This window comes from Geosmithia morbida (genome assembly GCF_012550715.1).
Source record: "Geosmithia morbida isolate 1262 chromosome Unknown scaffold_1, whole genome shotgun sequence".
Classification (NCBI taxonomy): Eukaryota; Fungi; Ascomycota; class Sordariomycetes; order Hypocreales; family Bionectriaceae; genus Geosmithia; species Geosmithia morbida.
The window spans coordinates 2229667-2250245 of record NW_023336188.1 but is presented as its reverse complement, the minus strand read 5'-3'; the positions used below and the strand labels follow the sequence as shown (position 1 = coordinate 2250245).

The 20579-nt window shown below is 54.1% G+C and overlaps 9 protein-coding genes across 9 annotated transcripts; 3 read left to right on the top strand and 6 right to left on the bottom strand.

Annotated features, from left to right (window-relative positions):
* Positions 1-55: 55 nt before the first annotated feature.
* GMORB2_1440 (Taurine catabolism dioxygenase TauD, TfdA family) lies at positions 56-1431 on the bottom strand (the record flags this gene model as incomplete). Its single annotated transcript, XM_035463422.1, has 4 exons — positions 56-136; positions 205-680; positions 758-1099; positions 1191-1431. The coding sequence occupies 4 exons, from the start codon at positions 1429-1431 to the stop codon at positions 56-58; spliced, it is 1140 nt and encodes a 379-aa protein (XP_035324846.1).
* Positions 1432-2004: 573 nt separating this feature from the next.
* GMORB2_1439 (Major Facilitator Superfamily) lies at positions 2005-4409 on the top strand (the record flags this gene model as incomplete). The annotated part of the gene is made up of 11 exons (XM_035463421.1): positions 2005-2018; positions 2095-2227; positions 2286-2306; positions 2372-2430; positions 2502-2562; positions 2635-3088; positions 3170-3261; positions 3325-3426; positions 3496-3518; positions 3601-3698; positions 3778-4409. The coding sequence occupies 11 exons, from the start codon at positions 2005-2007 to the stop codon at positions 4407-4409; spliced, it is 1689 nt and encodes a 562-aa protein (XP_035324845.1).
* A 279-nt stretch (positions 4410-4688) lies between these two features.
* GMORB2_1438 (uncharacterized protein) lies at positions 4689-5093 on the bottom strand (the record flags this gene model as incomplete). The annotated part of the gene is made up of 1 exon (XM_035463420.1): positions 4689-5093. The coding sequence occupies one exon, from the start codon at positions 5091-5093 to the stop codon at positions 4689-4691; it is 405 nt and encodes a 134-aa protein (XP_035324844.1).
* Positions 5094-5532: 439 nt separating this feature from the next.
* GMORB2_1437 (uncharacterized protein) lies at positions 5533-6376 on the bottom strand (the record flags this gene model as incomplete). Its single annotated transcript, XM_035463419.1, has 4 exons — positions 5533-5550; positions 5727-6179; positions 6207-6217; positions 6340-6376. 4 exons carry the CDS (start codon positions 6374-6376, stop codon positions 5533-5535), a joined length of 519 nt encoding a protein of 172 aa, XP_035324843.1.
* A 1209-nt stretch (positions 6377-7585) lies between these two features.
* GMORB2_1436 (NADPH:quinone reductase or related Zn-dependent oxidoreductase) lies at positions 7586-8682 on the top strand (the record flags this gene model as incomplete). Its single annotated transcript, XM_035463418.1, has 2 exons — positions 7586-8423; positions 8483-8682. 2 exons carry the CDS (start codon positions 7586-7588, stop codon positions 8680-8682), a joined length of 1038 nt encoding a protein of 345 aa, XP_035324842.1.
* Positions 8683-9344: 662 nt separating this feature from the next.
* On the bottom strand, positions 9345-11204 carry GMORB2_1435 (aspartyl-tRNA(Asn)/glutamyl-tRNA(Gln) amidotransferase subunit B; the record flags this gene model as incomplete). Its single annotated transcript, XM_035463417.1, has 1 exon — positions 9345-11204. The coding sequence occupies one exon, from the start codon at positions 11202-11204 to the stop codon at positions 9345-9347; it is 1860 nt and encodes a 619-aa protein (XP_035324841.1).
* Positions 11205-11829: 625 nt separating this feature from the next.
* GMORB2_1434 (uncharacterized protein) lies at positions 11830-12118 on the bottom strand (the record flags this gene model as incomplete). The annotated part of the gene is made up of 2 exons (XM_035463416.1): positions 11830-11895; positions 12053-12118. The coding sequence occupies 2 exons, from the start codon at positions 12116-12118 to the stop codon at positions 11830-11832; spliced, it is 132 nt and encodes a 43-aa protein (XP_035324840.1).
* A 3166-nt stretch (positions 12119-15284) lies between these two features.
* GMORB2_1433 (uncharacterized protein) lies at positions 15285-15850 on the top strand (the record flags this gene model as incomplete). The annotated part of the gene is made up of 2 exons (XM_035463415.1): positions 15285-15354; positions 15537-15850. 2 exons carry the CDS (start codon positions 15285-15287, stop codon positions 15848-15850), a joined length of 384 nt encoding a protein of 127 aa, XP_035324839.1.
* A 312-nt stretch (positions 15851-16162) lies between these two features.
* On the bottom strand, positions 16163-20362 carry GMORB2_1432 (vacuolar protein sorting-associated protein 41; the record flags this gene model as incomplete). The annotated part of the gene is made up of 3 exons (XM_035463414.1): positions 16163-17059; positions 17184-18924; positions 18984-20362. 3 exons carry the CDS (start codon positions 20360-20362, stop codon positions 16163-16165), a joined length of 4017 nt encoding a protein of 1338 aa, XP_035324838.1.
* Positions 20363-20579: the final 217 nt, after the last annotated feature.

Below are 20579 nucleotides of genomic sequence, written 5' to 3'. Positions count from 1 at the left end.
TACCTGTACATGCAGGCCATGCAATCCTACCGTAGACATTCGAAGAACAATGACCTTAGAAGGGGACAAACTTCTCGTGTCCATCCCAGAGACTCACAAGGAGAGACCTTTCTCCCTTCCAAGGCGTGCGTGCATGCTGTCGAGCAGTGTCGTCGTTAGCCAACGACCCTTGTGACTGCCTGTGCATGCATCCGGATCACTCACCTGAACAGTGTAGTTGTCCACTAGGGCCACATCTCCATCCTCCCATGGCACAAGGAACCCAATGTCCTCCTGGATCTCAAGATACTTCTCCAGGGTCTCCCTCGGAATCTCGGACCCATCTCCGTACGTAGTCGGCAGGTGGATGCCCCCATCGATGCCCCTGTGCGGAGGGTCGAGAGCCTTACGATCTCTCTGTCTTCCGTAGACGCCGCCGAGACCGTTGAACAGCACTGGCTGGCCCGTCGAGGCGATACGACGGACGGCCGGCAGCCGTTGCAGGACGTGCAGCGCTCCGTTGGGCTGCCATTCCGCATCGGCTTGTAGCCGGGTCTTGAGAACGTGCTCCGTCTTGCGCCTCTGGGTCTCGAGGGAGTCGCCTTCCTCGATGTCAAAGCCGTATGAGTCTTGCCAGTTCCAGCCGATTGTCTTGGACTCGGGATCGCTCTTTGTAGGGTAGTACTGGCGACCGATGATCTCTGCCAGCGGGTAAGCACTCGACAAGGCCACGTCTCTTTGACGTTTCGTTTCAGGTAGAGGAGGGAACCACTCTTACGTTTCTTGATGAGGTTGTCGAGAAAATCGGGGAGCTCCTCGGCCACACGATCATACAGCTCAATCGTTGACAGGAGAGGCGTCTGGCCGCCCTCATCTGGCACCTTCTGCGAGTTGAAGAAGATGATGCTGGGAAACACGGCGCTCCTCCCGTACTCATTGTGGAAGTAGAAGCGGATGTGCGGCGGCTCCTCGTTGGCTGTCTTGACGTTGTCACCGCGCGTAGTTCGCTTTCCGGAGAGGCCCACCTCCTCGTGCGGTTGCGGGTATCTGAAGGCTTTGGTGATCTTCGCAAAGTCATCGGCTGTTTTCACTGGAAGCCCGCGAAACAGGATGGCGCCGCCTGTGTTGACGTTATCATCGAATGTTAGCCACCGCATGCTTCCCCGCACGTAACGCGTCTCGCAGGTTCAGATATGCCGGGTCTCACGCACGATTCACGAGATTGCTGTCAAATGTCCCCCGACTAGCCAGAGACTCGAGATGGGCCGCTGCCTCCTCAACATCGCGGAATGGCGAGGACGACTTGACACGGATACCAAGCGGGAAGGTCTTTCCATGGACATTGCGTGCTCCTGGAATGGCGAAGGTCTCCAGGTGAGAGCTCTCAATCAAGGCGTCAGTCGTTGCCTGCGTGATGCGGTTGGTCTCTGTGATCACTGCTGTTGACGACATCTTGCTAGCTATCCCGATCTTTCGAGGTTACGTCTAGGTCCGAGAGTTGCGAGCTATGCATGCCATGAAGCAGGATTTGATCAATATTTCACCCCAAGACAGCAGACCCTTCGCACTGTTCTAGGGCACGACTGTCGAGGGACTGCGATATGGCAGTTTTGGGCGATATCAACCATTCGCCAAACGTGGGGATGATTGCATCATCATGCAAGTCAGACTCAGTACAACTGCCGCGTAGCCACTCGATGCCGTGTCAGTTGTTGCCAAGAATCGGCAACGGAGATATGTACCACGGCACCTTGGTATGCATGTGCCTTGTATCGTGTGGCTCTGTGCCATTGGTAGGGCCGTCATTCTAGAAGTCGTGATCCTGGCTAAAATGGTACGATTCCATTTTGCCAAGGTCCAGGCAGGGGTGAGGGACCTGATCGTGGCATTATTCCCGACCTCAGATGTCCATAATTCCGGTTAATTGATCAGACGGAGCCGTCGCGGTTACTAATTGACATTGCGACACTGACGTGTGGTTATATACGCTGCTATCTTCTGGAACGAGGGTAAGATGAGTTGACCATGTACGCAGTTGAGTAGTTCATCTTCGCAGTTTGCTCCACACAGACAGAGCTGCAGCGTACGCTTCGTTTTGACAATGATCCCTCCCAGACCGAGGCGCCAGGCTAAACACGGCGACCCTCACCACAACGTCGAGTCGGGGGAACTTGATCGTGTCTCCAAAGATGTCGGCAATCCTTCATGGAAAAGCTACTTGTGGGATTCTTGGGACAAGGGCCCCGAGGTGAGTATCCTAAGCGGTAGCTCGTGTAAATGTTCCATCACCTGACTTGCGTGACTAGGAACGTCGGCTTATCCTCAAGGTACTGGACCATCTCCTCGCCTACAAGTCTGTTCCACGACTAATACGTTTGGTTAACTGCTCTAGCTGGACCTTACGCTCATGACATTCGGGTGTCTCGGGACTTTTATAAAATACCTTGACAAGTATGAACAGCACCTGTCCTCGGCTACTGGCCGGAGACACTGGCAAGGGAGAAACACTGACTGGACCTCAGGTCGAACCTGCAGAGCGCCTTCGTGAGTGGCATGAAGGAGGATCTTTCTCTCTATGGAAATGTGCGCATCCTAAATCCACCGAGAAAACATGTACACATTGTACGTATGACAACACTCACATGTTCTCTCTAGGAGCTCAACTATGCAAACACGGCATATCAGGTGGCCAATGTACGTCTGCTCCCCTCATGTATCGCTGGGAAGGACACGGCTGACGCTGATGACCAGATGGTTGCCCTCTGGCCCACGAACCTGGTCCTCACCCGCGTCAACCCTAGATGGTTCATCCCATTCTTGGAGATGGCATGGACCCTGATGACATTCATGCAGTCCATCATGAAGACACCAGCCCAGATGTATGCCCTCCGTGCCATCCTGGGCGTCTTTGAAACAGGCCACTACTCGGCCATTGTGTACCTCTGCGGCTCATGGTACAAGAGGAACGAGCTGGCGCGCAGACTGGCCATCATCAACATCACCACTGCCATCGGGCCCATGTTCTCGAGCTACCTGCAAGCGGCGGCCTACAGTGGGCTGAACGGCGTGCAAGGTCGGGCGGGTTGGCAGTGGCTCTTCATAATCGATGGTGAGAGTTCAACAGCAACGTGTACTGCTTCATACATCTTACATTACCGGGCTTACTGATTTCGGCTGTACATGTGAGCAGGTATCATCTCCGTAGGCGTCATCGTACCTCAGGTCTTCTTCTACCCGGATGTTCCTGCGCGGCAGAAACCAGATCGTCTCTTTACAGAGCGGGTATGCTGCCAACCCTGACCCCCGAATCATACTACTGCTCTGATCTCTAACAGCGCATCCAAGGATATTGAACTCGCCAGGAACCGGAACCCTCTCGAAGGCCGTGTGCGACAAGGGGCGTTTACATCGAGGCAGATGAAGAGATGGTTTCTGACACCGGATATTGTACGTATACGCCCCGACTCCAAATCGATATGTACATCTCCTTGACGCTAACTAGCATTCATCTTCCAGTGGATGCTATGGGTCATTTCTTTGTGGGTGTACTTCTCAAAGAGAGCTTTTTTTCTGCTCCGTGGTCGGAGAGTCACAGATTATCGATGCTGACTTACCTCTCAGCTGCAACTCCGTCGTTGACCAACCTCTGAATTCGATGGCCTTTTGGCTGAAAGCCTGGAACGAGATCAAACCAGGGTCCTACACGGTGCCGCAGATCAGTATGCTATGCCTCGAGACGAAGGACTTGGGATCAGGAGATCCCCTCAGGGTGAAACAGGAGAAGCTGACCGTGCCTAGACAACTATACCACCGGTATCCAGGCCGTCATTGTCGTCGTGACGTTGGCAATGGCCTGGTCCAGCGATACCTGGCTCCGCGGCCGCCGCTGGCCCATGCTAGTGCTGGGGGGAAGCGTCAGCGCCGTTGTCTGCGTCATCCTCGCCAGCACCCCCGTGTTCCCAAGTAACCGCGCCGGACGTTGGGTCCTGTACTACCTCTCGGGATTCTGTCAGGCTAGCAATTCCATGTTCTGGGCCTGGACACAGGAAACACTGTCCGGCGATCCGGCCACGAGAGCGTTTGCGTCGGCAGGACTGAATGTCTGGGCGTCTCTCGCTGTCGCCGTCATCCCACTGGGCCTCTTCCAGACAGTTGATCAACCTGCCGTTGTCGCCGGGAACTATGGTGCAGCCGGCTTCGCGCTTCTGCACGTCGTCACGGCTCTAGCACTGGCCTCTCTTCAACATCGTCGGGGGAGGCTTTCTGTCATTCCCGCCCCGGAGATAGCCCCTGGTCCTTCCGCAGAGGACTCGACCCGCGAGGTGGATCGTTCCACCGAGACGCACCCTCAGCCCAAGGCGCACGCCGTGTCTACCATCCATGATTCCGGATATGTTACCGAGTCCGGGTCGGGCTCAGCAGCACACTGAGTTGAGCTGAATGATCTCTCCTACCTGCCGTTCTAGCTCTCTTACCTGGATGTGCTCAGCTGAGGGCCTCGCCGCCTCGATGACAGGCAGGGCTCGGCAGAGTTCCCACTTAAAATATCTTGGATCATTTTGCATATAGGAAAGACCCGTCTCTATCATTGTCGATTATTGTTATATCCCGATTGTGCCTGAAGATGTGGACCGTTACCAAGACGTAACTAGGCCGGGGTTGATCTAGTCAACCCTGGCACCTCCGAAGCAGTGACCAGGAAGAAGTATCTAGACCGCCATGGCAGCCCATACAACGGTGTGGGCACTAGCCACGGACGACATGTCTTCTTCGTTCCGCGCCAGCACCTTGGCCTGACCGATTCCCTGCCAGTGGCCTATCCAGGACAGACACCCGCGTATATGACGGCCTATGTCGCTTGTGATGACACTCTTCTGCATCCTAACCAAGTACAGCGGATACATGGCCAGGAGGCCTCCAGCCGACGGGCCGGGGAGTATCCGGTCAGAGCGGATAAGGGCTCCCTCGACATCGTCGATGAGAAAGAAAGGGATCGATGCCAGCATTGCGTATATAACAGGCAGAACATCCTGCTTCAGGCGAGCCCCTGTAGCTCTCACCTCATCATCGTCCGGGAGTAGCGAAGCACACTTGGCCGCGGTAGCAGCGAGCATGATGGCAGCCTTCCGGCAGACTGCCCACACCGACGCCACCCATACTGCATAGTGTAAGAGTCAGTTGACGTCCAGCCCGAGTGATTGTAGCCTGCCCCGTTTCTATACTTACAGTCCATGTACGCATCTACCGGGCCGGGCCAAAAGACTTCCCCGTGAAGCCCAGATGTCTGGGCCTTTCCGGCAAACCCTACGCACCGTGGTCTCCAGGAAGGTGGGCGGGTCTTGGTCCAGTCAATGAGCCCATAAAACAAGGCCTCAGCATCTAGGGAAACCTCTCGTATCTCCGATTCCCACAGCAAGGTGACGCCTACTCCACCAAATGCTTTATGTGCCCGCCTGGACAAGGCAGCAAAGCTGAGGCATAGACTGCCCGGGTCCATCAACGATACTTCGAGTCTCGGTGCCGCTAGATGTCGGGATTGGAGAACGTGCATGATCATTTCTGACCCGATATCTTTGATGACGCTGCGGGGAGAGTTGCGCATGAGTACAAGGGCTACTATTCCGTCGGCATGTATCTCGTGACTGCTTCTGTCTCGTGGCAGCGGCAGTGATACCAGCTTTTTATTTTTTATGCACCGTGGTCAGCATACATTCGTCTTGCTGTATAAGCCAGAGAGAAGGATGTACCTCGTATAAGCCACAGAGTGTGATGACAGCCAAAGCCTTGGGTGACTGTATGAACGTCTCATCCGACACTCTGGCTCGGAGAGATTGGATGCTGCCATGATAGAGATCGTGGGCTCTCTCAATGAGCCCCGGTCTGTTCTGCCGCTCGCCGAGGCTGCGGAGTACCATGGCCTTGCATGCCCTGATCGCATCGCCATCTTCTTGGCGCAGCAATCTCGATACACCCTGCAGATAGCCGCGGGAGAGCTCTGCAACCGCAGGACGGACGCAGTATTCGCGTCGAAATAACTCAACCGCGTGGGCCACAAAGTAGTCATCCCCAACGGGCAGCTGGCGGGGAGGTGACGAGACCAGCACGTCGAATCTGGCTGCGCGATGGTGACGAAATACCAGGTCCCCTTCTGATTCGTAGCCCAGGCATATTCGCCCAGCACGTATGCACACGTTGCAAGACTATGAATGAGTGAGCGGGTCTGATACGAGTCCGGAGTCTGCGGTGATGGTGCTACTTACAGGCCTCGTCTCATCACACTGTCATCTCAGTCAGCTTGACGGTTGACGGACGGGTAGTCGACAGAATAACGGTAGCTTGCCTTTTTCTTACGATGCTTACACGTGCGGCAAGCCCTCGAAACGCCGTGATTGACCATGGCAGTGTCCTCGTACTAGCTAGTAGACGATAGTTGATCGAGGAGCATAGAGGATGAGCAGTGGAGATGGACTTGTTGCTCCTAGAAAAGGTCCGGGAATTACGGAGTTAAGGCGTCGGTACTATGGGGCCCATTCGCAGCCTCGAGGAGACGTTCATACGGAAACATACTATAGCCACCCGGCTCTTGCCAGCAACCTGCGATATCCTGCCTGCATCTTTCAAGTATATCAGAGATTTTCAATCCCAAACTCGACTGCGGCTTGAGCAGCCATACGTATTGACGAGACACGAGACCTTACATGGGTCCTGCAGAGGCAAGCGTCTTCATCTATCTTTGCAACCCCTCACGTTCCTACTTCCTCATGCTCACATCTCCACTTCTAGTAGACCACCTCACTGCCGGCCTTTTGCGGTTTCTGAAATGAGCACTGTTACATTCACGCCTCTCAAATGTGCATTGTAATCATTCATGGCTCAGGAACGGTACATCTGTGACCGCCGTGGATCTCCTCGTCAAGTGGGACTGGCCCATCATCGTCGAGCTCGGGATGATGGAAGAGAACGCTGGGACACGTTGGCCGAATATTCTCGTATTATTATATGTATTACATCAGTCCCATAACCATGCATGCAATAAGTGTCTGGAGGGAGAGTAACATGGTCGGCTGTCCTGTATATATAAGATACAACATTCAAAATCATCTTATTCTACAAACATAGCATACCGGCCGGAACCACCGGACCAGATACCTTTTCCCCATAATCACTCTCGACTACCATGTCATCATATCAATACCGACGGCATCGGACACGATGCTCTACAATCCATCGCAGGTCAATCTCGTCTCTTCTCTCCATGTACGGAGTACACAATAATATACATCTACTTTCCATATGCAGTTAGCGTTGCGCAGATTTCCCAATTTGGAAATCATCGTACGGCGTACTTGATGCCGAGATGGTCGTCCGCGGCTTCGTCTTACACGGATGGATAACACGGAGAAGAATACGATCTGGGGGCATGCGGCACCATCAATAGACGCTCATAGGCATCCTCAGATAGCCCAGAGTTGCAAGGGTCAGGCATGGACCCCGCAATCTGAACTATATAAAGAGGCAAAGCATCTTCCATCCGAGACTCTCTCTTCGTCCCCAATCAACCGCAATCTCTCGCTTCCTTCTCTCTCTCATATACATAACACGCACAATGTCAAACGAGGCTTTCTGGATCGACGAAGCTCAGGCCGATGGCAGGGTAGGCCCGGCCCCCATGCCAACCTGTGGCCCAGACGAGATAGTGGTCAGGATCCGCGCCGTGTCCGTCAACCCCATCGACAAGGCCGTCCAGCAGGATGGTCTCTTCCTGACCGAGTACCCCGCCATCATCGGCGTCGACGGTGCCGGTGAGGTCTGCGCCGTGGGCGCCAATGTTAGAGGTTATGCCCCGGGAGACCATGTCATCAGCTGTTTCACCGGGATGCTGCCCCCCGCTGCCGAGTATCAAAAGGCGGCCTACCAGCGATACGCCGTGGCACACCCGGGCCTCTCGTGCAAGCTGCCCAAGTCGGTGGCCTTTTCTGAAGCCGCTGTGCTTCCGCTGGCCATGATCTCCGCGGCTGACGCGCTCTTCAACACCACCGGCATGCAGCTCTCCTGGCCGCAGGTCCCGCCTGCGACTCCCAGCGGGAAGACGGTGGTCGTCTGGGGCGCTAGCTCTAGTGTCGGGTCCTGTGCTGTGCAGCTCCTCGTCGCGGCTGGGTATACTGTCGTGGCCGTCGCCGGCGCTCACAACTTCGACCTGTGCAAGACGGCGGGTGCCACTCAAGTCTTTGATCACTCCTCGCCGACTATTGTCGAGAACATTGCCGAGAAGCTCGCGGGAGACGACATTGCTGGCATTCTAGGTGTCATCGTGACGGAGGAGGCCCTGCAGAGCGTCGTTGATCTCCATGTCAAGCTTAGATCCAAGGGCAAGGCTGGCTCCCTGGTGCCACCACACATGGAAATCCCCTGCAAGGTTCCGGAGGGACTGACAGTCACGAAGAGTATGTGTGATCTATCCCGTACGATCATTGCAATGCGCTGACACTGTTTCCTACCGCAGCTCACTGCGGATATGTTCCGTATGAGGGCCTCGCTCTCCATCTCTGGGGCGAGTGGCTCCCCGAGGCCATGGCCAACGGCACTCTCAAGTATCTGCCGGCGCCTGTCGTGGTTGGAAAGGGTCTGGATAAGATTCAGGATGCCATTTACCGACAGATGAAAGGTGTCTCGGGGCAGAAGATTGTGATCGATATCGATTAGATCAGTTCATCGTGTCGTCCGTTATACAAGCTGTTGAATTTCATGTCTGCACCTATAGGCTGCCCACGATTGGTTATATTGAGATTCCTGTTCATCAATACGCACCTCAACTCTCCCTCCTAACTATATCCACTAACACGGGCCGTCCCTCCGGATATATAAAAGACACAGTCTCAGCCGTCATGACTTCACGTCTCGTAGTAGACCCGTCACTACATGTAGTCGACTTGATGCCATCCTCCTCGTCCGACTGTTCCGCCCTGACCGCCATCTCAATGCCGGCATTGTCGATGATGAAGCCCTGTTTCTGCCCAGCCATTCTCCGTCGCTTGAACAGAAAGAAGAACACCGTGGCCGTGATGGAGACAACGGTAATGGCCGAGAGAATGGTACTGGCGATGACCCAGGTGGACATGTGGGAGCCGGTGATCTCTGGTAGATGTGACAGCTGTTATGTCTGTTGTATCCTTGATCCTCGACGGAATGAGCAGAGCGACGGCTTTCTGGACGTGATCTCTTGATGTTTGACTGTGAAGTGGGGAGAAGATGTTTGCCTGCATCAGGATCATACAGCATGATTAACACAACTAATCGTACAAGTTCTACACTAAATCACCTACCCACCTAGTAGTGCACGCACGCTCCATGGAGAGGAAGAGCATTCAGTCAAATCGCATCGCTTCAATACGCGACCGAATCGTCTTTTCTGCCGTGCAAGGATCAATCCTCTCCGTCGGCCCCGTGCGCATCAGCTTGCCAACCAGAAACATCAGTTTGCCCTGCGGCACGTCGTCCTCACTAGATAGAAGGCTCTGTACGAGATCGGTCTCATCCTGCATCACCTCGTCAACAAGCTCGTTGTACTCTTCGGCTGACAGCTCCTTGAACCATAGGTCGTGCGTCTCTATGCCGTGCCGAATACCATTCTCCAGGTCACCCAGGTACAGCGCCATGAGCAACTCCTTCGCTACCTTGCCCGTGATGCGTCGGTGGTACAGGTGGAAGAGCAGCTGGGAAAGTTCCACGTCGGGAACCTGGTGGCACTCGCCTTCGGGAGTGAAGGTCAGATCGACCTGGCCGAGAGGTCCGGCACGCGACGTAGTGAGGCGACCGAGCTCGTGAATAGTCCAGTTGCCCACGAGGCCGGCGTAGCTCTTGACATCGGGCATGTCCCCATCCTGACTCTCTGCCGCAATCATGGACTCAACCGTCTTGAGAACACGGTAGAAATACTCTACGCGCGCTCCTCCATCGAGGTTGATGAGGGACATGGCATCCTTGGGGGTTAGGCCGAGATGCATGACAAGATGGTCGAGCTCGGCATCGGGGGTGATGGCGAGGCTCTGGCGCAGATGGTGCACAACGTCATCGCCAATGACGAGGGGTGCAATGTCCGGATCCGGCATGTAGCGGTAGTCGACCTCGCCCTCCTTTCCACGGAGCCGACGCGTCTCTGTCGAGTCAACGTTCCAACCGCGTGTCTCGCTAGCGATCTGGTTGCCGGCTTCAATCTCGCGGATCTGGCGATCCCTCTCGGCAATGATGGCATCCTCCACGGCCTTGATGGTACTCAGGTTCTTGATCTCCGTCCTGGTTCCCAGCGGGGCGGTTTTATCGCCAGTCCGACGGACCGACACGTTGATATCTGCACGGAGACCGCCGGTCTCCATACCCGAGACGCAGGCGTCGACGGTGCTGAGGAGCAGCTGAATCTTGCGAACCAGCACGGCAGCCGTGCGCGGATGGTGGATGTGCGGCTCGGTGATGATCTCGATGAGCGGCGCGCCCACGCGGTTGAAGTCGAGCCACTGCGTGCCGTCCGTCTGCGCCAGGGTCTTGGCCGTATCCTGCTCCAGCTGCACTTGCTTGATGCCTACGGTGACGCCCTCTCCATCCTGTGGGGAAATCCCGTCGCGCGGCAGCAGCCGGATGTGCCCGTTGCGCGCAAACGGCTCGTAAAACTGCGTGATCTGGTACCCCGACGGCTGATCCCACCAGAAGTAGTGCTTGCGGTCGAAGCGGCTGACGCGCTGCACATCGCAGTTGAGCGAGAGGGCGGCGCGCACCGCAGGAATTACGGCCTCGTGTTGGAACAGCGGCTGGCTTCCCGGCATGGACACATCGAACAGGGCGACGTGGCTGTTGGGGTCGTCGTTGAAAGACGTCTCGGCCGGGGAGAAGAGCTTGTGCGTTGTGTTGAGCTGCGCGTGTATCTCCACGCCCACCGTCAGCTCCCATCCGTCCACGGTCTGCAAGTCCTTCTTGGACTTTTTCCCCTTGCCCTGTTTCTTGGCTTGTTTGGCTTCGTCGCGTAGTTGCTTGCGTAGCGGGGCTCGCAGGGAGGTCGGGGTGGCGGGCTCTTGAGCTGTGTGGAGGGACCGGAGAAGGCCAAGAGATGATGGTGTTTGTAGAACAGTCACCGGACGTCGAGCCGCCAGCCTACATGATTCGAGGCAGCCTCGTCTCGAGACGTGTCCCGAGAGCAGGTACCGACCCAGCTCGTGTACGGGTATGCGCGGCATTATAACCAGGAATGGTTGAGATAGGCGGTCGTCACAGTCGCCAATGGCAACCACCAATGGGGTATATGTGATCCGGGTCGCGGCTATCGCATAGCAATGGGCTCCCACCTGACCGGCAATTGCTGGTGCTGCTCGTAAATGTCGTGATGGGGGGTCGGAGGATGACAGTCGTGAGTCTCAGGAAGAAAAGCGAGCGCAGGGAACAGCTGTAGTGGAGCCACTGGCAGGCCAAGACACAATAGACACGCAGGCACGGCAAACGTTTCCCTGTGTATCATTTCTTTTCGTCAAGCGATGCAGGGAATAATACTAAACAAAAAGGAAGACAAAACAGAGAGACGATGGAACAAAGGCAAGGTCGCAACATCGAGTTAAGAACACCCCTCCCCCCCCAGCCCAAAAAAAATGAGACATTGGACGAACAGGGAATCGAACCCTGGACCTTTCCCAGTATCGCAGTTTGTCTCGGGAGACAAGGTGCTAAGGGAAAATTATACCACTAAACCATTCGCCCAGCGATTATTGAGATTCTGGTAACCATTTATTACTATAATACCTTTTACGTACAAATCATTAGCATCCTCAGCATCTCCTTTACAAGTACAAACAAGATCGAGCTCCTCTATCAGTCTTCATACCGCCTCTCCTCTCCATCGCAACAATAGTTGATGCAAGGTCCCGCGACACACCGCTACCCATCAGACCATTCGCAGGCAATGCAGTTCGGGCCAGATGATGTTGCTGCTGCTGCTGCTGCTGCTGCTGCTGCTGCTGCTGCTGCTGCTACCATCACGTTTTCCGTGTCGATTGTTGTCTCCTCCAGCCGTCTCGGAAGACTCAGATCCCACACCAATGTCGGTGATCAGGTCAGAGGCAGAGTCGGTCACTACAGCGTTGCAGTATAGGTCAAGCATATCGGTCATGGAAAATGCGAAGCTGTTTGCCTCATCATCATAGATGGCACATGCACTCTCGACAGCACTGTATATGGACAAAGAGACTTCTCTCAAAAGCACCCTGCGATTCAATGGAATCAAAACGGAAAAACACAAGGTATACAACATAAATCACAATACATGATACAAGATCCGAGGACAGACAACACTCTGACCTTACAGCCTGCACACATCTCATCTTAGGGTCGGCGCGTCTTGGCATTTCGTTCAGCACTTTAACCATTCTCCTGATTTCCCTGCCTACACGGATAAGCATGACAGTGTCTCATGCCTTTATATTTCAAGTGAGAAAACTAGAGCTGTTTCCTCTCATCGAGTTCAATCGACGTTGAACGATCCCACCGAGTCCCACTACCCTACAAAGACACTTGGACTCGATCTGATGGATATCAGGCAATGATTACCAAATGGGCGGGAAATGATATGATAGCCCTTTAGAGGGTCCAGAGGGTCCTGGCATTGTTTTCCATTGTTGTCGTGAAGATATTTCTAGAGATTGGCGTAGTTGCCACGATAATTGTCGATGGGAACTAATCGTATATTACTAGTATCGTGGTATGACCATGTATATATTACTCCATAGGCTTTACCAACTTCGAAGTCGTACCAATAGACGGTGATCATCTTTCCTCTGTCCTTTTTTGTTATCCCTTGGGTATTTTCGATAATCTCATACGTGATGGAAACATGTGAATTCTATCAAACCGTGGCCAGTTGCGTGTCAGTCCTTTCCGAGGTGTGAAAGGGAAGTACTTGCCACAAGCAGAACTCAGTTGTAGCTCACTAGCACCTCAGAAGTGATGAAGCTTTCGTTGTCAGGTCAGCGAACCTCTTTCTCTCCCATTTTTATGGGAGAAGAATGGGTTTCTCTACCTTTTCAGGAAGTGAAACTGTCCCACAGCAACCAACATCCCACCTTGTTCAAGCCCTCATTCTCACCAACCTCATTTCCCTACCCCCGAGCTGTTCAATGTCACTGAGCAGACGAGTGCAGCTAAATACTCAAGGTCCTCAGAGGCCTTTCATGGCCTCGTCGAGCCACTCCTCCATCGCTGCTCTCACCCGGGATGTACAAAGACGGGCGGCCATCTCCCCCGCTGCCCAGGCTGCAGTGTGGTTCGCTGCTGCGGCCGTGAGAACCAGGCTGTCCACCGTCATCAGCACAAGTGCGTATGCAACGAGATCGGAAAAGTACGCTCCATAACAGCTAGGTCATTGGTACAGATGCGGGAAGCCTGGAGAAGCCTCCGAGGTCTCGACATCAGTAGAAAATCATGATACATAATAGTAGTCAGTCGTCGATAAACCCGCTTCTGCGCGCACCTTATCTTTCATGTCTCGCAGGCGGTCATGAATCAATACACACTGTCTGGATTCATCTGGCAAGCGCATACAAATATTATCTTTGCCGGGCACAAGGGTCTATCGAAGCCGAGCGTGCGGTTGTCGCCAGTTGCCGATTCGGTTTAGCACAATCCTGGTCTTCGCTCCCCCACCGCACTCAATCAAATCGCAGGGGGTGTTGGTGGATTAATATGTGCCGCCGTTGGTACTGCTGCAAGAAAGTGGAAGAAAAAAATTAGTAAGGCTAAACGAGATCTCACCTATCACCTTACATGGTGCAAGGAGGCAGGTTGCAAGGCCGAGGTACCGTGCTATTCATCGGGGTACGAAATTTTGATGATCCAGGAAACAATACGGGGGTAGAAAGAAGATGAATGTTCGGAAACGGGTCCTTCAACGGAAAAGTGCAAACGAATGTTGCGAAGAAGAAACGGAAGGTGTGATGATATGTTGGTCCTTCTTACTGTCAACACGATTGAGGTACGCGGCCTGAGGCACCCATGGCTGATGATGGTGATGGCTGAGGGAGCGTTGGTGATGGTGATAACAACTCCAGTTCTTCCCTCTTTCTTGGACAGACGCATTTTGTCGAGATGACTCCGAATCTCATCAACGTATTTCGCACTTTCCCCAGGGCCATCTTCCGGGTGAATCATGGTCTTGTCGTCAAGCTGCGCGACTGGGCGCCGGGGAAACGCATCTATGACTTTGTCAGTGAGAGCGGCGTCATCAACACCAAGGCTCTTGATGTGCAGAGATACAGTGGCTGGTTTGATCTCTCTCTAGTTACTACGAGTGAGGGGGAGATTCATCGTATATTGACATTGTGTACAGGCCCCAATGGCGCATCGATGAGACCCAACTCGCCATATCAACACTCCAAGGCATCTAAGCAGTAATATCGAGACGCCGACACTGTTGTCCATGCGGTGCCAGAGGAGGGTATGTAGTTTCCGAATGGCGCTGGGTTCTGTATGGAATCAGTCACTAACTACAGAGTACTAGGAACGCCTCTTCCTAATAATCCTGTCCTCCTCCACGGACCACGAGAGGACAGACGGCAGTGCCAATCATGATTGACGGTACGTCTACGTATTTGAAATGATCAGTCCCGAGATATATGTTACCATACTAATGTACCCTGGACAGATTTCAATCGAGAAATAGCATACTTCCTCAAGACCAAGGCAAAGGCATATCGCACGAGACAGCAGTGGCTAAGAGCATATCCCAAACCAATCGAGAGCTCAGGGATATAAACAGGATACAAACTCCTGCTCACTCTCGGAGTGGTAGAGCCGTGCCGAACATACTATGGCCATCTCCTGTACTACTGACCGGTGCCCTTGGCATCTCTTTCAAGTCGTTCGTGATCCACATCGCTCTCAGCGTGGCTCGTCTAACCGACGCCCAGCTTACATCGTCACTGATTCCCTGCCAGCTGCCGTCACTTGTACAACCGATTGCCAGATGCCAGCAAAAAGTTTTGAAATAATAATAACAACTAGCCTCTCTTCTCTCTTCTATCTTTTTCTCTTTCAATGAAAAAAAATCACCTTCTGATTTTATTCTCGCTTTTGTACATAAAACCATTTTTACAGCTTTCTCTATTTTTTCGTAAACAGAAAATCCTTCAGTATACACGATCACCACCAACAAACACAGAAGGTGCTAGGCAATACACCATTCCTCCCTTCTCTCGAATTTTACAACAAAACATTCTCTTTCCCCCTCTTCTCCTTACCCTCACCAACACTCCCAGATGTCTACCTCGTTCAAGATGATGATGCTTCGTTACCTTGCCTTCAGCGGCGTCATGGCCTCTGGCATCGTAGCCAGGGACCCAATGTGTACGGGTCTTCTCACACCATATCCTCTACTGCAGATTCCCATTCAACTTACTGATGCCTTCTTCTTTAGCCAACTCGTCCGAGTCCTTTACCGCTGCTCCTCAGGAACTCGGCTCCACCACGTCTCAAGGCATGTCTATCCCTCTCTCTCTGACACCACCCCCCTCGCTGACCCTTTTCAGGCCACTTCGTCTACACGGTCAACATATGCACCATAGTTCGTGAGACGGCATGCCTCACTGGCCTTTCTGTTGGTGGGGTAGTCCCCGACGACTACACTGTCACTCGTACACGGTCCCCGTCTTCCACCAAGACTGACGATGATGAGTCTGCCACGGCCACGGCCACCAGCACCGAGGACCCAGACGAGGTCACCTCTACGGCTGCTCAGCCTTCCTCTACCGATGACAACGATAATGCCGCTGCTGGTTTTTTCGTTGCTAGAAATGCCTACCTGTACGGTGTTGCTGGTGTGGCTGGCGCTGTCCTCGTGTGAGGCCAGGGATATTCATTATTATTCACAACGTAGAGAGCTGTCACCGACAAATAAAGGAGAATAAGCTACACACGGGGTTCATAAAAAGTTTCACAGACGGTCGTGCATGTAATATCACAGACGAGAAAGGAAAGGATCCCTGGCTGGGTATCGTTTGAGGCCAGGTTCCCTCCCCCTCCTACTAGGTACAAGTAGATGATAATGAAAAAGACAAACTGTGCTGTACTTGAATCATCTTTGATGCCAGATGTAAGAAATGAAATCGGAAAAGAAAGAAGAAAAAAAGGGTGCCAATCAAGAGAATGGTACAGTCTAATGCTCAGTCCCGTGACAAAGGGGACACCCCCCCTTGACCTTGTCCCTCAGTAGTCTCGCCCTCATGACCTTGACACCGACCGTATACCGTCCTGGCTCATCGTCATCCTCACCAGCTGCCGCGCCGCTACGTCCATAGCCGAGATGGACGTCCACCTCCTCGTGAGGGTGGAGAAGCTCCATGAGGTGACTGACATGATATACGTGACCGCAAGCGTATCCCAGTAGAGCCTCCATTTCGTACTCTGTGAACTGCTCGTGGCATTGTGCGCAGTGACCTGGCTGGGGGGTCTTCTTCTTCTTCCTGTTTTTGTCAAGGTTGAAGGGGAGGGTAGTAGATTCGGCGGGACCGACCTCTCCTTCGTCGTCGTCGCCGTCGTCATGTTTGTTGCTCGCTGTTACCTCCCGATCCTGTTGTTTGCCCTCGGACTCTGACGGTTCCTCTGCCTTTGGTGGTACGACTTCAAACTTGATGCCCTTGCGCTGCCGGCCACGTAGCCTATTCTGCGCAGCTGCCACCTCGCTTCGAAGCACCCGTGCCACGCCAGAGCTGATGCTGTACTGTATTTCGTGCTCCTTCATCATGTGCGCTAGGCCTTCCCTGAGCCCCTGAATCTCGAGGCCCTCGGGGATCCGCTGCACGAGGCGGATAGGGTCGATGGCTGTGCCCGCCTGCTCTAGCAATCCTCGGATAAAGCGCGGCTTGTCCATGCTGTAATTCAAGAGATCCTCCCATAAATCATCGTCATCTTGCTCCTTGGCGAATTCAATGGCCTTGTGCACATTCTGCAGCCGGTCGATAATGAGGTACAGTGCTCGTTTCATCTGTCCCGTCTTGGAGTATAGGTACACGAGCTCGTCATAGTACGCAAACGACTCGCACTCTTGCACTGCCTGCAGTTATCTGTTATTAGCCTCTGTTTCTTCTTCTTTCTTTTCCTTTTCTTCTTCTCGCCTCTTTTCGATTCTTCATTATTCACACCCATCTGCTTCTTCCTCTTGTGCATTCAGAATGTACCTTTTCTAAGATATATGACGTCGACGCCTTGAGATATTCCATCAGAAGCGCACGGTCGTACATGGCGAACAGGTGTACCGCCAAGTCGGCAAAATCGTCGACCAGGCTCTGGCTGTCCATGACCAGTCGGTCCATCAATTCCCCGCTGTGCTCCATCAGGCCTTCGCCCTTCCACAGAGCGCGCAGGTAGAAGAAGAGGTACAGGTTGAGGTTCTGGGAACTGAGTTGCTCCACCACTACAGAGGGGCGGACGAGCCCATGCTGTGCCTCGTCGACGAGGAGAGTAATAGCCTCGGCGGTCGCTTCTTCAAACTCTGCCTCCGTCATGTCTCCCAGCCGATCATTCGATACCCTCAGCCCGATAAAGCCGGGGATGTCGTCTGCAACCGCCTCGGCCAGGTGGCTGTCTCGGATAAGGCGGAAGGCTGAGTCTGCGTCCTGCAGTTTGATGTAGTACTTCAATGCCTCCCTATGGCGCCCGTTGGCCTCATGCAGACGTGCCAGGCTCTCCATGACGATCCGCCAGTCTCGGCCCTTCTCGCCATCCTCGATGCTATCCTCACGCACGTCGCGGTACTGGAGCTGATTCTCCAGCGCCGTCGTGATGGTCCTGACATCAAACAAGTCCGTCGACCAACGATCTAGCAGCTCTCTGAAACGCGGCTTATCAACCTTGACGTAGTGCCCGAGCACCACTTCGTATATTGTCGTTGGTAGGGGAGGCGTCATGGCCTCGCTGGGGATGAAGTCGGTAATCTCATCAAAGTGGTGCGCACCGGCAAACCGCCACACCCACTTCTCCCACCGATCTGGCGTCGTGATTACCTTGCCGCAGATCCTGCCGGCCTCAGCCCATTGGCTTTGCTCAATTAGATCCTGAATCCAGAGCTCCCCTATTCGGAGCTTCTCCTTTTGTAGGGTCGATGACGCTTCGTAGCTCGATTCGGCGACAGACTCGTCATCGTTGAAGTCACTAGTGCTTCGATTGTGCCTCATGACAGCCGCTGAGCTTAGGTTAGGGGATATGCTGTCGACAGGCGCCATGATCTCGGGGTGCTCGTCCAGCAGCTCCCATGCCTGTCTGTATTCTTCGCGCTCCACCAGCCACGACAGGTGGTCGGCAAGGTCTCTCTTTGTTCCTAGAATGCAGTCAAACGGGCTGTGAATGAAGATCTTGGCGCCAGGCTTGACCAGGTTCCCATGCGCTGGACCTGCTGCCTGGCCAAGACCCGATCGAACGATGCCGGCGATACTGCCTGCCTGGATGCTTGACGCATCATCGCCACTGCCGCGGCTCCTGATGCTACCGCCCGAGTTAAATAGAGATTTAGGGTTAATAGCCGCGTTCCACACATCGCTGCCGATGCCGCCAAGGGCCTCAAAGACGCCCTTTGATGATGCTGCTGCGGCCACGTTCTGCGGCGGGAGAACAGCAAGGTGATAATCTCTGGCAGACAGTATCTCATAACGGCTCACCGTCAGGCTGTCCATGCTAGCCTCCTCTTCGGATTCAAGGTCAATGAGACGAAGTTCGGGACGCAGGCTATTCTCGCTTCTCCGGATACCGCCGGAGGGCTGACTGCCTATTGATGACGCTGACGGCTGCGACTTGTGGCCCTTGATAGGGGACCCCACACTCCCATCATCTTCGCCATCTTCGTCCTGGGTGCAGTACGCAAGAACGGCCAACAGCCTCTGCGTGTAGAGCGATATTCCTGAGATGATGCAATCCAGTCTCAACCTTATGGACGTGTTAGTCATCTTCTGTTCGAATGGTTACAATCCATCAGATCAACACACATTTTGACGATATAAGCTTCTCCAAGTGTCCTACCACCAGTCTTCTTTGACAGGCTCGTGGAGTGCGGGTTTACATGCACAAGCCAGACAGTACCGCCCCATCCCACGAGGAGACGCTCTATCCCCTTTTGCGCCGAAGCAGCCCGTTGGCGCAGACTGTCCATAGCCGGTGATGACACGCCAGTGGTGGAAGGCGACGTTGTGTCCTGGGTCCCAAAGGCCGTCTCGTCAATCCACTCTGCGCGACCTTTCCAGACGCTGGCCATGGCCTCCCACTCGGGCGTATCAGGTCGGTCAATGTGACAAATTCGTTTCCATGCATCCTCGCTATTGTTCGTATCGTGGTGAAGGTGCGTCCTGATGATCTTGAAGCCGTGCTCGTTGAGCCACACCGCATACTTCCCGGAAAGTGACCACTGGATTGTGCTGATGGTCCCCTCGCCCGAGTGCTGGATCGTATCCCTGCCCGTATTACTCCCGATGCCTATACTCCCAAGCCATCCCGAGGCAGCGGCCGCCGCACCGGTGGTTGTCGATGTGCTGCGGCCGATACCTCCGCCGATAGTCAGGATTAATTGCCCATCCAGACCGCCGGACAGATAGGTGCGGTCACTCTTGTACTCAGGCGACAGGGCGACGGCCTGCAGCGGGCGCGCAAAGTTGCGTAGCTGTACGTCCCTCGGATCGACCAAGGACTGGACACAGACGTTTCCGTCCATGGATGACGTGGCAATGTAGATGTCGTTAGACGGCGTCTTAGGGACTGTCTGCTGTTCGCGAGGCTTTCGGGGCGCGGCTGCAGGGGCTTCGGCTTGTCGTGAGGCTGGTCTGGCTGCTTGCGTGGGCTCAGGCCTATCGGTGGGGAGGGGCGGTGGAAATGGCGATATCGAGATGCCCGTAACCGAGGCCGAATGCGCATGGTAGACACGGATGGGCTGGAACGTGGGTATCTGGATGACGTGGATGTTGCCATTATGTGTGCCGATGATCATCTTGTCGCCGGCGACAAGGAAGGCGCTTGTCGCATCTCCATTCCGATAGACACCACGAAGATGAGTTGTGAGCTGGGTATATTTGAGGTATGGCTCCTCATCGTCATCGTCGTCGTCGTCGTCGTCATCGTCGTCGTCGTTACCGTCCTCTTCTTCCTCCTCCTCTTCACCGTCGGGGCTCTGTTTATCTTCCTCCTCACCGCCACCTTGGCCTGGCGTTTGCTTGATGTCCCGTGTCTTTAAAGTTTCTTTCGCCTTACGCTCGGAATCTGTGCTTTGCTGGGTGCTATCGTTGGGGCCATCGCCGGCTTCGGCGTTGGGTGGTGAATGGGGGGACGTGAGGTGGTCCTCGTGCTGGTCGCCCGCGGCGGCCTCGTGGTCTGTCATATTGACAGTAGGAGAGGGCCTCTCATACTGCGAATCCTGGACAATAGAGAAAAATTATGAATGAAGCTTCCCCTTAAATCGGAAGCAGAAATGTCCAAAACGTAGATCGAGACGGATCGATGGGGTAAGGGAGCTTGTTTGGGGAAGCTGTAGGTTGGGGGAGCTAAAGTACGTCAGTGCCGATTACAGCTACACATGATCAACGCCCAACACCGCT